The sequence below is a fragment of the Dendropsophus ebraccatus genome, chromosome 2 (assembly GCF_027789765.1).
Source record: "Dendropsophus ebraccatus isolate aDenEbr1 chromosome 2, aDenEbr1.pat, whole genome shotgun sequence".
Lineage (NCBI taxonomy): Eukaryota > Metazoa > Chordata > Amphibia > Anura > Hylidae > Dendropsophus > Dendropsophus ebraccatus.
The window spans coordinates 134,186,788-134,203,856 of NC_091455.1; the positions used below are offsets into that span (position 1 = coordinate 134,186,788).

The window sequence follows — 17,069 nt, forward strand, 5'->3', positions numbered from 1 at the left end:
CTGCTTATACACCGGCTGCCTTTGATCTCCGTGCTGAAAGTCACTGTGGTCAGCGGGGACACTGCAGTATGTCTAAATAACCGAAAGGTATATCAGAAATTTAATGCCAGAATACTTCTTTAACCAGAACCTTTAACCTCAAGGGCATTTGCAGCAGATTTATACAGGACCATTTTATATTGTAAACCATTTCACTTGATCCCCTTTAAAATTCACATATTCCCCAATTAAAAAAGCCAAAATGTATACAAGGCAATGATTTCTCCAGAGAAAATGATACTTCTGTTTAGACTACACACATCTGAATTTAAAAATAACTTTACTTTGTTCATTCCATTTACAAACATATAGGTTCGTTCCATAAGACCACAGAAACCTATCCCACATGGACTTGCTTAAAATAACTTGGACACAGTAGAATGCATTAAAAGTCCGCTTTAATTCTTCTGAGCCATTTCATGATCTGTATTCATTAAGCATCTGTGGCCTCAGAGTACATAACTTTGGGATAAAAGGCAACTGGTAAACTGTCCATTACAGGTTCCAAATAAGTTCTTACTGGCCCCTACCCAGACATATCCCAGATAAAAGCTTTGATCAAAAATCGATCCACCTGCTTATTTTAAGCATATTAAAAGTAAACTATTTGGACCATTTCTATTTGTCTATGTTTTATACAAAAAGGCTACACAATGTTCCACTTTATTCAGGATACAATTAGAGTGATTATGAGTTAGTGTTCTACACTTACTTGATCCTTAAAAATTAGAAACCGCTTTAGCAATATGCACTAACTGAACACTACAGAGACTTAAAATGTTACCGCAGAAAAGAAAATAAATCTAAATACTAAGAAAAAAGCAAGCTAGGTCAGTACCATTACAGAGATAAAAAAAATAAAAATAAAAAAAGTTATTTAAACAAGCAAGGCTAGTGTTTGAGAAGTTCCAGCTTGCGAACAATTCTTGTGCATTCTTGATGTACGAGTCACTTCCAAAATCCATTGGTATTGTTCCTCCAACCAAAATAAAAAGACCAGAACATAAAGTTAGCTTCCATTGTTCCCATAGGAAACTCAGCTTGGTTAGTGTGTCAGGCACTTTCTGAGATAACCAGTCCACCCCTCGAGCCCTCTCAGCAACTCTACAGGCCAATCACAATGCAAATTCATTCTGACAATAACTGGAGAGGAAACAAAAAGAACCACATTAGTCATACCAGGAAATTCTAACTACTTAATTTAGCATACTTAGTATTGCCGATAGTGGGAATATTCTAGTGTACTTACCGAAAATAGATATATTTACAGGTCAGTGTCAAACCAGGCCAACTGATTGCTGTCACCTGGTGGAAGGCCATCCATAAGATCCTGAGCATGGCCTAAATCTGGCAAGCCATCAACTGGATATTCTGCACCAGGATGATGTCCTCCCATGTCATGGTCCATCATTGGGTCCATTCCCATTGCATCTTGCCCATATCCACCAGCATGGAAAGATCGGTAGCTGGGATCTACAAAGATTTGGTATTTGTCACACACTGGCAACATTTCAACAGAACTAAACTGTTACAGGAAAGTCCAACCAAAGCCAATTGTGTCAATAAGTGCTTAAAGGGGACAAGTGTATAAAGTGAATCCCTTTGGCAGGGCTACAGTCAAGTCAGACAGCTTTGCAATTTACACATAAGTGTGCAAGTCCTAGAGCTGCAGCGATCTCACTAATGCAGTTATGTTTAAGCAGTCTGAACCACAGGGATCATACCCAACAGGCTCCTTCATAATGAACCTTAATTTTACTGTAAAACAGGGCAGCATTTCAGAGACGACCTTTTAAACATAGCAATGTCAAAGGGTGGGTGGATTGCCTGGGAAGGCTCAAAATGACAAGCCTCTTTTTAAACAGTTGGGAAATCTATGCACACCGAACCAGGCAAACCCAGATCCACACAATGTAAGAGCCTGTTCAGATTTTACACTGCTGTTTTAGACAGTATAAACTCAAACCCCTTTTAAATAAAAAAAAAAAATTAAGATCAAACTCACCATCCTGTCTGTAGCCAAGGGGTTCTCCCTGGGCACAAATGTCAACACCTAGATCACCAGCCTTAAGGGAGAAGAGAAAAATAAAAAATAAAAACATAAGAAAATTGCATTTTTTTTTAATTATTTTTTTAAATACAGGCATTCAAGGCCAAAGGCTGAACCCCACTGATAAAGAGTCATCGATTTGGACAACCACTCCGCTATACTGGAGTTTTTCAGTTTGGGGCAGGAGCTTTGCAAAAAGGAACACTCTGAACATGCCTTAAACCAAAAGGGAAGTTTAAAGTGACCCTCACCCCAAACCCACCCGCCTCAAAACCCTAAACTAAAGTCTATAAATAGGATAAAGCAATGCTTCTCAATTCCAGTCCTCACCAACAGGTCATGTGTGGAGGATTTCCCATACAAACAGCTGTGAATACCTGATGCACAGAGTATAATTCTATCACCAGTGAAATACTAAGAAAATCCTCAAAACATGACCCGTTAGTGAGACCCGAGGACTGGAATTGAGAAGCACTGAGATAAAGGATGCAGACTCAATCTGTAATTTGTAGCTTTCCACTGTTGTAAGCCTACAAACTGGCCACGTTGATTCATAGAGAGGACTACTTAGCTCAAGAATATAATTTAGAGGACTACTTTGACTCCTTCATTTGTGGCTTATAGCAAAGAAATGAAACATAAAAATTGCAATTTAGCGGGTGTTTTGGAGGCGACAGAGCCCCTTTAAGTTGACACACCAATTAACTACTCAACGTCCAAGTTATTTATACTTGTCTTACATTTTCTGCGGTCATGGGACATGCACCTATGGGATTGCTGTAGCCAATCACTTGCCTTAGTGGTCATGTACATGCCAGCATCTACACTAAGTGTTAAAAGCAGATTTACTTTAAGTCATTATTTCTGCCGAAGTGTAAACAAAGCCAGCCCGGCCATGAGTGCAATAGAAGGTATACAACATTTTAAAACTGCAGTACAAGTCTGAAGCTCTGAGAAGTTTACCTCATTCCAGGGCATTGGTTCAGTTCTGAACAGAGAGCTTGTAAGTTCAACAGACAAACGCTTCTTGTAGTCCTGAGGCTTGTCTTCAGACATACGGAATAGCACAGCTGCTGCGTATGTTGCTGGGGAAGATGATGAAAAATTTAATACAAGCTGGTGGTAGGAGAAAACTTCCAGTTTTGGGGCTAGGCATTAGTCAATTTCAAGGCTATTACTATTAATCAGAGTTATAATTGGTACTTTATACAGGTTTACTTTAGCATAGCCCAATCTTCCCTCTGTTCAAGATGAACCAGAAAGGAGTTCTATGAGAATTCTGTTTACTCACCAACACCTTCATTCCTTGAGTGAAGCAGTTCTGTAAGTGGGGCAGTAGCACCTTCAGCCTCAATAGCTTCAGCAGCTTCCTTGTCTTGTGCCAGTTCACAGAGCACACCAGCTGCTACCCGCTGAATGTTTTCAATAGGAGAGTATAACAGCTATAAAAAGGAATAAGGTGTTTAGACCTCCAAAAGCTTTCCACACAACTCTAAGATAAATCATGCCTTCAGACGCGACAGTCCTTATAACCATTTAAGTGTAATTAATTCCAGTGCACCATACACAACTTTACCATGAATCAGCCGTAAATTTTATATAGGACACTTACCTGTACAAAAAGTGGAATGGTATTTAGCCCCCTGATAACAATTCTGTTGTGCACATCACGAGCAAGAATATGAAGGGCACCTGTGCACCCCTCAACAATTTCTTCCATACGTACACCTTCCTAAAAAGGCAATAGATTGGGGTTAATGCATGCAGAATATTTGCCATTCTATCCAAGGTAGACATGCACATTTAATATGACAGTCAAAGCTGCTTAGTTTAAAGATGTTTTTGGTATATGACAGCCATTTTCTTGCAAAACCAGTACCACACATGCTCACAAGTTGTGTGTTGTATTACAATTTATTCATTTCAATTTAACCCAGCTGCAAACCTACACCCAAACTGAGGACAGGAGTAGTGCTGGGAAAGAAAGCGGCCATATTTTTTGTAAGCCTGGAGAACCCTCTAAGCCATGGTGTTAAACTCAGGCCCTCCAGCTGTTGCAAAACTACAATTCCCATCATGCCTGGACAGCCAAAGCTTTCGTTGTCCAGGCATGATGGGAATTGTAGTCTTAACAGCTGGAGGGCCCGAATTTAACACCAATGCTCTAAGCAATCGTGGAGACTCCCATCAGCTGTACCTCTATTGCATCACTTATAACAGTATCACACACAAGGTGTAAAAACATGGAGAGGGCTAATAAAGTTAAAACAAAAGTCAAAGAAAACTCAAAGAATTGAAAAACTAAGTCTAAACAGAAGTGCCAAGTTACACCAACCAGTTTAACAATTTACCAATATTTAAATTTGTCTGGTTCAGAAATGAATCTCACATACCACAAACTGCTGCTGAGTTCCTCCCATAGATGTACGACGCTGGGTGTCCTGGTGTGCACGAACCAGAAGCTGAACCAGCCTTGGAATAGCACCTTGTTCACGCAGTGGAGCATGGTTAGCTGGGCACAATGCAAGGTTACGAATCAAGCCAACAGTTGCCTAAACAAAAGCCAGAAATAAAGTCACTGCAAAATAAATTAACGATCAAGAAATGTACAAAATAAAAGTTGTTGCACTTGCTCTCCCCATGTCCTCCAGTGTCATCTGTGTAAAAGGAACACGTGTGGAATCATCTCCCCCCACTCATGAAAAGCCATATGCTACACAACGACCCTCTTTTTGCCCTGCCTGTAATAGGACAACAAGAACTGCCAAGTATTGCCCCTTTGTTTAGCCCCCACCCCTTGACAATTAAAATTGATTATATCACCATATTAACCCATGTTCTTGGCAGGATTCTGTGTAAGACTGCTTCATGAACATGCAGAGAATCAGGGCGAAAGCACCAAAACCAAGTATCTTGCAGCTTACTTTTGACTACCCTCTGTACGCACTGTGATCATTTAAAACATACTACACACCACTTTATGTCAATGACTCAGGTACAGAAAATTTTACCTTAATGAGGGGCCAATGAGAAGGTGGGTGCAATAATTTCACCACCACTGGAAGTCCATAGTGGAGTCTCACTGCATTTTGAGCCATTTCTGCTTCCTGGTGTCTGCTAGTAAGGTGACGAAGGGCACATATAGCAGGTTCTGTGATGTCCTCTCTATCACCAGCACGTAGAACAGTGCGCACTAGTGCCTCAATTCCTCCAACTTGACAGACCATCATCTTATTCTTGTAGTTGTTGCATGTAAGATTGGACAGAATACCAGCAGCACAAGTTACAACATTTATATCATCTGATCCAAGCAGCTGAACAAGAGTTCCTAGAAGACCTTCCATCCCTTCCTATAAAAAAATAAATAAATAAATAAATAAAGGGAGAGACAGCAGTACAAAGTAAAAACCAAAAAACCCAATCTGCCATTTGTTACCTGTTTAGTTGCAGCATCTGAGAGATTTCTTAACGTCCAAAGACAATTCTGTACCAGACGTTGGCTCGGGTCAGTGAGGTGTAGCCCCAAAGCTTGCATTCCACCTAAACAGCAAGACAGCCATTTTACATAACCTACTTCTATAGCAGAAACAGGAGCAAGACCCTAAGCTGAGCACTGCAAGGTTACATTGTCGTTTTAGTTGTTAAAACTTAAGACAACAAGACATAAGTTGGCAGCCAACAATGCTACATTTAAAAGCCAAGTCTTGGGACCCTACAGGGTCATTGCGGCTTAACTGCTCAGCATGAAAGAATAGTCACAGGATCGCAGAGTTCTCAGAATTAAGCATCTTGGGGCCAGTCTTGACTGTAATAGTGTGACCTGATCAAAGCATAGGAGGCTCCCCAGCAAACTTACCAGCTTCAACAATAGCAGGCTTATTACTAGAGCAGACAGATAACACCTTTAGCACACGGCTTGTGGTCCACAGAAGTTTCTCGTAGCTGTAAGTCCTCATTATTGTGACCAATGCCTGAGGACCGCCACTTGCAAGAATTATTAGCTAGAACCAAGTGAAAAATTAGGCCATCAGTACAATATAACAAGTGTAAAGTATCCTGCATTAACACATGACCAAGCTTCACATTGCTAAAGTAAGAATATGCAGCCAATGATACCAGTGTTCTTATTTGCCAGATACCTGGTTTTTCTTCACACAATTCAACATTTGGCAGGACCAATCAACAAAACTTACCTTGCTCTCTTGGTTCCCATAGGCCAATATTTGGAGACAATCTGTTGTGATGGCTAAAAACTTGACATTTGTTTTATTCAGCAAAGCAACCATTTTTTGCAATCCTCCAGCTAAACGAACAGCCATTTTTGCTCCTTCTTGATGCAAGAGAAGATTGTGCAGTGTTGTGATTGCGTAAAAGAGCACCGAGTCCACAGGTGACCTAAGTATACACATACACAATGTGTTGAGCACCAATAAGTTCTAAATATGTCATAACCACATAGCATGCAACATTTTAAAGCTAGAGTATAAAAACTAGAATTTAATCTCAGTTCATATTAATGCAGCAGCTAATTGAAACCTTTTACTGCAGTGTTTTCATTAACTTCATTAAGACTCCTTGCAATAAGACACATACCCTAGCATTTTGACCAAAGCGGGAATGCCTCCAGATTTAAAGATGGCCAGCAACCCTTCACGATGGTGAGAAAGATTGTGAAGTGTACCAGCAGTACACCGTGCAGTTTCAACATCATTTGTGTTCTGCATGGTACGAACAATTGCAGAAACCATCTGTGGAGAACGCATAATAGCATGGCGGGAAGCTTCCTTCTTTGATAGCTGATGAACCATAACTGCAGCTTTGTTAACCACAACCTAGAAAAGAATGTAAAATGCCAAGTTGGAGCTTTACGTGTCATTACTTCAAATAGGTGGGATAAATTTTAGATGAGGGCTACCATCCAGAGCAAGTTTACGTTTCCATAGATTGTTCTTTTAACAAAACCACAAGAGTAGCTTACCTGGTCCTCATCATTAAGCAGTTTTGTTAACTCAGGAATAGCACGAGTAGCCAATTCAGCATCATCTTGGTAGTTTATCAAGTTGACTACAGCATGTTTCAGCATCTGTGAAGGTTCAGCCAAGCGCTGCACATTTGTAGGATGAGCAGAGTCAAACTGTGTAGAGGGAATTTGCATGCCTTCATCTAGTGTTTCAGGAAACATGGCAGCTCGCACCCTTTGTGCTCTTGTCATTGCAAACTGCCCATCAATATCTTCAAAACAAAGAAACAAAACTTATATAAAAGCCTGTTTAGATTAATTTAAGAATCGCAAGTTATTTTCTTACCTGCCACTTGATCTTGAGTGAAAGGCTGAGAGAAGCCCTGCTCCCATTCATACAGTACTTGGGATGTATCCACATCTTCCTCATCTGGATTCCCCTTCCCACTGAGAGATGGGGCAGTAGTAGTAGCTCCAGAATGAATTCCAGAATCCAGATATGACTGCTGCTGCCAGTGACTGACTGCAGCTTTCCGATCTGGCTCCATTGCCATGTCTAGCTCCATTAGGTCAGCTAAAAATTAGACAATACATACAGAAGTTAAAACTACAGATTGGAAAAAAAAACCTGACACAACTTTTATCTATAGTTTTCCATCTAATCTAGCAGATTGAGATCATAATAGCAGAAGTCAGGTTAGTTCTCAAACTTTAGTTTTTTTTTAATCTAACATACAGGAGCTGTAAAGATTGATAAAAATGTCAGTTACCTTGAGTTGCCATGTTTCAGTGCAGGACAAGACCTCTGTGCTGTAGAAATCTAAAGAAAGAACATGCATATTACTACACAGGAAACCATTCACAACTATATGCTTATAATACACTTCTAGTTTGGGGGGAAAGGTAATACTAGGTTTAAGCTTCTGATTTATGATAGGGCTTTCAGTCTCCCATCTGGTACTCTGGTTTGTTTTCCGGACTTGTCTTTATTTATTGCTGTAATGAGGCAACTTCAGTTTTCATGTTAAAGGCCCCAGAAATGGGCCCAACAAATTGGTGCTTCATAGTATCCTAAACCAAAGGCAAAACTGAGGTGCAAGTTTAACGCTCTTTCACAAAATCCAGCAATACTTACTAGGTGTTCCAACAATTACGCATGTAACAGTTTAAACAATAGATTCCCTTACATAGAAGCAATTGTACCCTAAAAGGACTTTCAAAATTGCTTTGCATATCCTTATGTACTTGTTCTTCCTGTGGCAATACGCCAATTCTCATTAAACCAGGGAATCTCATATTGTATGAGGAAAACCAGACTGCACAGCAGCAAGGAGACTAAACACATTGCAGATAACAGCTCAAAGTAAAAAAACAAAAACGTATTTGGAGGATCTGAGGAATGGATTTGTAGAGTCTTCTGAGTTGGCACCGTTTGGCTGGGTTCACACTAACGTTTCTTATTTGCTAACAGATCTGTCCATATTCATTGAATGGATAAGCAAAAAAACTAATGAGCAGACTGATGCAAACTGACTGCAAAATGTTCACTATTGTCTGTTTGCATTTTGGCTTTTAAAAAAACAAAACAAAAAAAACACTGTCTTGTCCATCAGTTTGCATATCAGTTTATTTTCCTTTGGTTTCTCACTTCTGCGCACGCTCTGAAACTGATGAAGACTTAAAGCGTAACTGTCATTTCTGGGCCATTTTTCTGAAATCATCAAATAACAGTACAAGCGATTTTAAGAAACTCTAATAGGTCTTATGTACTAAAAGAGTTTCCTTCTGTACTGAAAAAGCAATCTCCCAGCCTCCCCCCTCACATCAAATGAAGCAGGATTTCTGTGTCCATTATGTGGCTATGGAGAGGGGAGGGGCTGAGAGGAGTGAGTGAGCATGGAGGATTTCTGCACAGCACAACACCCTGCAATCTTCTCTCAGTAAGATCATAGATAAGCACTGACCTTTCTGACACCTGAATTTTGCGGTTTAGGTGCCCAGAGTCTACAAACAGCTGACCTTCATGTCACCTCTTCCTGCTCCCTCATCTCCCTCAGCCCCTCCCCCCTTCATAGGCTTACAATGGAGAGAGCAGAGCCCGTCTTCACTGGCTTCTCTGTAATGAAGACGTGTTTGCCTGATAATGCACAGATAAGAAGTCAGGGGGGGAGGCAGGGAGATTGCTTCTTGAGTACAGAAGGAGGCTTTTTTGGCTGATGAAACCTATTAGAGTTTCTTAAAATCGCTTATACTGATTTCTGCAATAAAAAAAAAATCATGACAATTACGCTTTAACTTTCAAACAGATGTTACAGAAGTGCACTTTCAGTTTGTGTTCTGTTTTTTTCAAACTGAGAAAAAAAAGCTGCATGCAGGATTTTTTCTTCCTTTCACAAAAACAGGAATGATATAGGAATACATGCAAACTGAGCACAAATATGATCAACGGAGCACAACAGAAATACATAGAAATGAATGGGGTGTTTTGACAGATCCGTCAGATTCAGTTTAGGTTAAAAACGGAACTGTGGTGGAGAGAAAAAACTTCAGTGTAAACGCAACCTTAACTGTACTTTTTGAAAAGTTTTGTACATATAGGCAGTTACTCAGTACAGTGAGTGTCATGACCAAAGTGACAGTCAGTATTGACTAAAGGAGAATGATCTATTCTGTAAATGCCAGGACCTAATCCACCTTTATGTTTGTTACTGACACCTAACATTTTGGTTTTCTAAATTTTATAAAGTTCATATTGAAAACCACAAAAGTGCAACTTCTAGCACCTATGATTCTGTCAAGAGCTGTATATCCATGTAATACAGTAATAGTCACTCTACGTTTAATCAATTTTTTGTATGCACTAAGCTCCCTGCACATGTCAACAGGATCTATAGTCTTACATTCACATCATTTTCACCACTATACATTGGAGTTTGCGCAATAAACTGCAGCTAGTCTAAGTGCCCCTTAGCAGCCTGATGTTTGGCCGCACATTAGCGCTGATCTGCATTCGTCTACAGCCCAGTTACATGACACCATTGAGTGGCCAGGCTGCATAAACTACTGTATCATTTGTGTGGTCATTTAAATGTATTACCAAACACCGTTTAGACAGGTATGTCCGGTAACAATGACTTTACCAAGCTTACCTTGAGACACAATCGAAAAGCTGACCGTTCTACAGGGGAGATTGGGCAAGTGAGCACTCCTAGGAACACCAACAATGATCATCCCATGTAAAATGGCCTTAAGCAAAAACTACATATTAGCGCGTTTTTTTGTACAATTCACAAAAGAAAACTAGGCAAAGTCCAAACTAAGGCTACATGTTCCATAAATTTGTCCGTAGTTGCGGATCTGCAATAAGACAGGTTTAGGGCCCACTGGTTTCTATTGGCCTGAGCACTGATATGCAAAAATTACTTACAGGACCTAGAACGGGTTGTAATTATGGCATAGATTCACCCATAGAGGTCTGAGCGCATCTGGAACTTTAAAGTTACAGATGTCCATAAAGTAATATTGGTTCCTTATTTGCAGATATGAATTACAGATGCACTATGAATACATTTTTTGCTAATTGCAGACAATTTACGGTCCTGAAAAAAACGACAGAATGCGTAAATGTAGCCTAAGGGTGCCTTCACACGTACCGTAGCGCTGCGTGTTGGGGTGATTTTTACATGCGCGTTTTGCTTTTCATGTGAAAATCAACTCGCATGTAAAAAGCGCATAAAAAACGCAATAACGCAGCGATACGATACGTGTGAAGCTACCCTAAAGGAAGCCAACAGTGGGATGTATTTAGCTTGGGCACCCAGGCTAAAGTCTTTAGGCCTCGCCCACATATCAGTATCTTTCAGGATCTGATTTACAGACAAAATACTGCTGTAGATGAGATCCTACTACTTAAGGGTAGCTTCCCACAACGCATTGCAGCGGATTTTCGGCTGACGATTTGAATAAATGGTCACAGCAATAAATCGGCACTGTCAATCTGCGGATCCGCAGCAGACTTGTTGGTGCAGATTTTATGCAGTGCTCATTCATTTAGTCAAGTCTTCTGCGGATCCGCAGCAGAAAATCCGCTGCGATGCAGTATGTGTGAAGCTACCCATAGGCCCCGTTCACACAAAAGAGGGACAGAATTCCGCAGCGGAATGCTGTTAGCCTCAGTGTCATAATGACTATGGGAGGCGTGCACCCTGCATATCTTGGCACTGAAGAATAAACATGTTAATTCTTCTACGCTGAGCGATGCAGCACGCACACCTCCCATAGAGTGCCATTATGACACGGAGGCCAACGGCATTCTGCGGCAGACAATTCCACCCCTCTTGCTCTGTGTGAACAGGGCCTTAGGTAGATTTCCCTTCACAAGCATCATCAAGGAAGCTTAGGTGCACTTGGGTAAGCTTCACAGGGTAATTCAGCTCAGACCCCTCTGTTTCAGACAGATCTGGGTTTAGGCAAACTGACAGATTTCCCTATACCAACAAATTACAGCTCAGCTTTCATTTTACCAGCACCTAATAAAGGCTAAATTGCAATTTGTTTCTTTGGGCAGATCAGGAGCGTTTGTATAACTAATAGATCTGCACATTCACAACCAAGATGCATCCAGATGAAAGATGTGATCAGCCAACACATAATGCTTGTCTGCCTGATCACATGCCTGGGTAAATTAGCCTTAAGTTACATTCCATACAGCGGGGACACCAAGTTTCCTGCATTATAGATTACACCCTCAGTCATTTCCACTTCAACAAGCTCTGCAATGCAGTCTATAGTGCTGATTAGCTGTATGTGCTCCTATGACTGGCTCTGCAATTGAGGGGACAAGCGGCCATCATTTAACCACTATCATACTAGTTTTACCAGTCACCCTAGTAATCCAGGAAATTGAGAACTTAATATGCTCATGTTATAAAACAGCTCAGTGTTCCTATGACTTCTTGCAGAAAACCAAACATCTGAAAATACTCTCCTCCAGAAGAAAGCTACTTACTGCTAAGAAACCCATTGCCTTAGAAATTACCTAAGTCTGCACAACAGTCTTTGGTTTTCTAAAAGCAACAGATACCGTTATTAAATGTGGCCTACAAATTTCTGGGATAGTAGTATTGGGCATGCTGAACTTCAACTTTAGCCTTTTGCTCCCTTTGAGATTGTCAGACACCCCTGGTGTCTGGCTGTGTCCACTGAAAATGCATGCATGTGTATGTTGTTACCAAAAGCCATTTGACATTCAGGGAGACAGGCCAGAATATGGCTTCACTATTCAAACTCTAGCTGTGGTGTCAGAGTCAGCTCTCACTAGGTTGGCTGGATGGGATTTTACCCTATAGAGCATAGGAACAACGTTGCGGGCAGGCTGGTGATTCCTATCCTCTTAAAGTCAAGCAGTTGTAAAGCTATGGTCCAGCTTGAGTTTAGAAGCTAGGGGACTGGCTAGAAGTCCCAGACCTCTAGAATTATGGTTCTAGATATCCACCGTTCCAATTATTGCAGTTTGGCAGACTGCAGCAAACAAAGTTCCCTTACAAGATATAACACTACTATAGCCCTGTCCTCAGTGGTCACGGACATTCCTGTAAGACTGTGTACTGCCCAGTGTTAAGTTCTTATTTCACAAAGTGATTTTGTTTTTGGCAATAATAAACAATCGTTTTGGGAACGACCTGAAATCATTCACCATAATACAAAGGATATTCTTAGTTACCATTGTTACCACAATCATTACCCAGATGGTTTACTCCTGATCACAGCAAAAGGGACAATGTCTACATACACGGAAGTTTAGAGATTTAGATTTTAGGGTCAACTTAAGAAGGTGCCATCATTAAAAACGATTTCTCAATTGTTTCCGGCATACACAAATGATCATTGTTTAAATCCAAATAATGATTTTTCGCACGATACTCGCCCAGTGTAATAGGGCCTTTACTCCCATTTACAAGCTACTCTGAGAAAAGTCCCAATAAGTCATGGGAAAAAGCTCAGTTTCTAACAGATTTAAGTTATGCAATATAGCTGCAGCTTGCCTTTACAATGCAGTACAAATAGTTATATTAGCACAACCAACTAAACCATAAATACTCATGGCAATCCTATAGTGACACCCCAAATACCATTATAAATCCTTGTGCAAAAGCTGCCTACAGCAACCAGACTGCTCTTCATTTATAAAAAGATCTGACAATTAGGATCAGTCTTACCACAAGCTTCTCCACAACTGCATTGTAGGTTAAAGTCCTTCCCCTTCCTCTATCACCAGTGCTGGTTCCACCAGGTGAGGAGAGAAAATAAAGCTGAAGCCCGATTGGTTGTTATGGACAATTGCTATTCGTTTGCAGTTTGATAAATTCCCACTCCATGGTCTTTTTGAGCATATAACCAATATTTAAGAACCAGAACAGGTCAGTGGATGTCAGCTGTCTGATCAACAAGTGCTCAGGTGAACCAAGAACAAACAAGGAAATGGGTGACCGACCCTGGGGAGGACACTCATTTTAATGGCTGCTCATGTTTAGATACAGATGCACGTTGGGAAAATCCAAGCTCACTTACACAAACGTTTCTTTTCCAGCATAAGCTTTTCACTAGTAAAGTTCCCAACTCTAAGGCATGGCTTTGTGCAAGTCTAGTGCACATACAATTTCACAAGCTCTCGATTGCATACATCACCTCAACTACGACATTACAGTTTTGGGCAAACCAAACAAGGCACATTCAAGAGCCGAGGGGCGCTGGAGGAATAAACCAGCACAATACTTGCCTTCACTAGTTAGTCTGCACATTTATGGTGGTGGTTGAGGCAATATATGCTACCCACAGTATGTTACAAGGTAGAGGACTCCATGTTTTGTTTACACAGCTATATCACTTGCCACAAAAAAAAAAAAAAAAATTCTATGAAATTTGGCTTGTATATGCCCACTTTCCCAGCCAACACTGCATATTGATTGTGAAGTTGCTTAGCAGCTGACCTCCCTGCCATGCCCACCAATACGGGACCAGGTATGCGCCAGAGCATTGTGCAGCCGCATGTCAGTCATTATTGCCTCCACTGCTGATACTAAGCCATCAGTAGGAAGGAATGATGGAGTCTCTGCTGGGGAGAACTAGCCTGGCCTGCGGAAGGTGCCAAGCCACTCATGAAGTTCTCCATCAGTATAAGTTATAATGACCACTACATAACCTGGGTTTGTGCAGGGGCTTGTTTCTGTAGAGGGGTCTTGTCCTAATATCAGGCCAGCAACCCTGCATGTTTAACTGCAAACCATCAGTTCAGACCCTGGTAAACCTTCCTGAAACAGCCACATTACAAGTTTACAATTTTATGCTGTTATGTCTGTCCAAAGTATTAGAAACTATAGATAACATATTGGATGTGTACAGTACATGTACTGTATTGACAAGTGTTTACCTCCCATACTTCCCAAGAACAATCGGCTAACACTTTACACATGGACTAAGTTACTTAACACAGTTCTGAAAACATACAGTAGCATCCTTTAAGTTGTGTTTCTCTGCATCACTTAACACTGTCTTGTTTATGGAGCCCCCAATGTAAAGTCACATCAGTCCCAACCTTGCACACTGAATATATTTTTAGGAGGAACAAAACTTCCCATAAGCTTTTGAAATATTGGTAGAAATGTAGTGAAGGGAAATCCAAGGAGACTACAGCAAGTGCATGCAGATATGGGGCCACTGATAGTGTATGAAGCCAAGCCATCAAAGATGCAAGGAGGCTGTTGTGTCTGAAACAGACATTTAAAACACAATCTACACGTAGAGACAGGACTACCATATTATCCAGCACAGACTGAACAGCGGTAGCCCTACCTTACTGCCACCCGCCTTTACCTCACAGTATGTAAACTAGACTGGATAGCCACCAATACACCTAGAGTTAGTGCCTGGGTTTACCTTCATCCATACAAGTCTGACGGATGAGCAGAATGTATACAGGTTCAAAGAAATCAAGTATTTTCCTTTAGTATGTGACTTAGAAAAATCTAGTTCCAAGTTGTACAATTTAGAAGCCATTACTGCTCTATAGCACAGGTCAGCATGGTCCTCACCACCATATGGCTGTGGAGAGAGAGCAGACCTCATGTAGGATCATTCTGCCTCCCATTACCAGCCAGGATCCATATCTTCTCACTGACACATAACCAGTTGTGCAATGTATAGAAGTTTTGAGATGCCCACCATACCAAGTGTGCAGGAATTCTCCTGCCAATATACAATATACAGTGCCCTGCTGCTCCTCACATTCTGCATGTGGAGGAAGTAGTATCTGTACACTGGTTACTATGTGAAATGGACACATGACTTCTGCTCCTTCAAAGCTAAAACCATTTCCTCTTGGAGAAGGAAACATTCCTGCCACATCTCATCCAAGAAACAGAAAGGGGGGAGGGGTTCAGTGAAACATGAAACAAGACCCAGCCCTACCATTTTAGAGTCCCAACATAATGAATTATTGGCACTGCTTATAAACCATAGATCAACCACTAAAACTCTAAGAGCTCATATCCCCACCCCTAGAATGCAATGCAGGAGTCACAGGCAGCGGAAAGTTACCTAGCCCCCCATCAGGTAAGGAGCGGAGGAGACTGCAGACATCAGCAACAGGAACTCTGTATAAGGGAAGGGGAGGGAGGCTGAGCCTTGTCCGCACCCCCGCCCTACACAAAGCCATTTTATAAGAAAACTACAGTTTGGAGGAGCTCAGGTTTCACTGGAGCCCAGACTAAAGTAATCACTCCCCGAAACAAAGAGCAGCCAGCACAAAGTAATCAAGTGCCGGGCACAGCCTAACGTACAGCCGGGTACAGCCTAACGTAGAGCCTAACGTACAGCCGGGCACAGCCTAATGTAGAGCCTAACGTACAGCCGGGCACAGCGTAACGCTAACGTAGCGCCCATGGAGCTGACGAGCGGGATGCTGCAGAGGTAAACACGGCACCAAGGACACCGCCGCACGTTACACTACGTGTCGTACGAGGCAGCCGGGGCTCACAGTGGCAGTGCCAGGCGGCTGCCCTCAGCACACACACCCTGCACAGGCCCGGGCACCCCGATCCCCACCCTACAGCACCTTATATAACAATACAGCACATGAGGCCGAGCTCCGACCTCCATACAGCCGCCAGCTTATGTATCCAGTCACATGTGCCGCACAGGAAATAACCGCATACATACCGCACAGTCCTTGCGTCCAGGTTCCGGCTGTTAACACAATGTCGCCCGGTGCTGGCCTCCTACTCCTCCACCACCACCGTCCCTCGTTCTCCTTAGCTGGCGCCCCGCTTCAGGAGTGACGTAACATACGGTTGTGCGGCAGGCAGATGCCTCAGTCACACGGTAAGGTGTACACGAATCCCCGCGTTATTCTGTCCCCCCGTGGTTTCCCCAGCGGCCGCAGATCTGCGCTCTCTCCCTCCTCACAACACGACACAGAGGCTTAAAATGGCGCCGCACACTCTAGTTTTATACCAGGGCGCTTCGCCGGCTCTGCTGGTATCCCTCCGCCTACTCAACGCACAGCAGGAGGGAGCGCTAGAGCGAGGGAGGAACGGGCGAGAGAAAAAGTAGTCCCGCCTCCTCTCGGCTCCTGCTCGTCTTGTTATGCGAGGTGTCTTGTAAGGGTTTATTATAAGATCACAGCATTTGCACTGCACTATAGGGAGTGATATAGAGGCGGGTAGTGGCAAGACACTATTATAAAACCAGATCTGGACGTTATTATATTAGCGTAATGGACTCATTTGTCTAACTTATACTTCACATACATATCACTATGACACTGACATACGGGAGTAACGCCCGGCAGGAGCCCGGTCCGGTGCCCGCTCCCAGGTGCAGGGCGGGGAGGCTGCTCTGATACTGCTCATTGTGTGGATTGGAGAGCTGACTGGCGGAGGGATCCGAGACTGGTGATGGGTCCCACGCACCTTTTCCCCGGGGTTGGAATGTGGAGCTAGAGGAAGGCAGAGCCAGAAACAA

At 42.3% G+C, this 17,069-nt stretch overlaps 1 protein-coding gene across 1 annotated transcript; it reads right to left on the reverse strand.

Moving 5' to 3' along the window:
• Positions 1-302: 302 nt before the first annotated feature.
• On the reverse strand, positions 303-16,535 carry CTNNB1 (catenin beta 1). Its single transcript, XM_069958359.1, has 16 exons — positions 16,266-16,535; positions 7,820-7,869; positions 7,396-7,623; positions 7,068-7,321; positions 6,683-6,921; positions 6,283-6,484; positions 5,946-6,090; positions 5,526-5,629; positions 5,101-5,439; positions 4,483-4,641; positions 3,702-3,821; positions 3,381-3,531; positions 3,053-3,174; positions 2,045-2,105; positions 1,289-1,512; positions 303-1,182 (listed from the first exon to the last, which is right to left on the reverse strand). The coding sequence occupies exons 2-15, from the start codon at positions 7,830-7,832 to the stop codon at positions 1,304-1,306; spliced, it is 2,346 nt and encodes a 781-aa protein (XP_069814460.1). The 5' UTR covers positions 7,833-7,869; positions 16,266-16,535; the 3' UTR covers positions 303-1,182; positions 1,289-1,303.
• Positions 16,536-17,069: the final 534 nt, after the last annotated feature.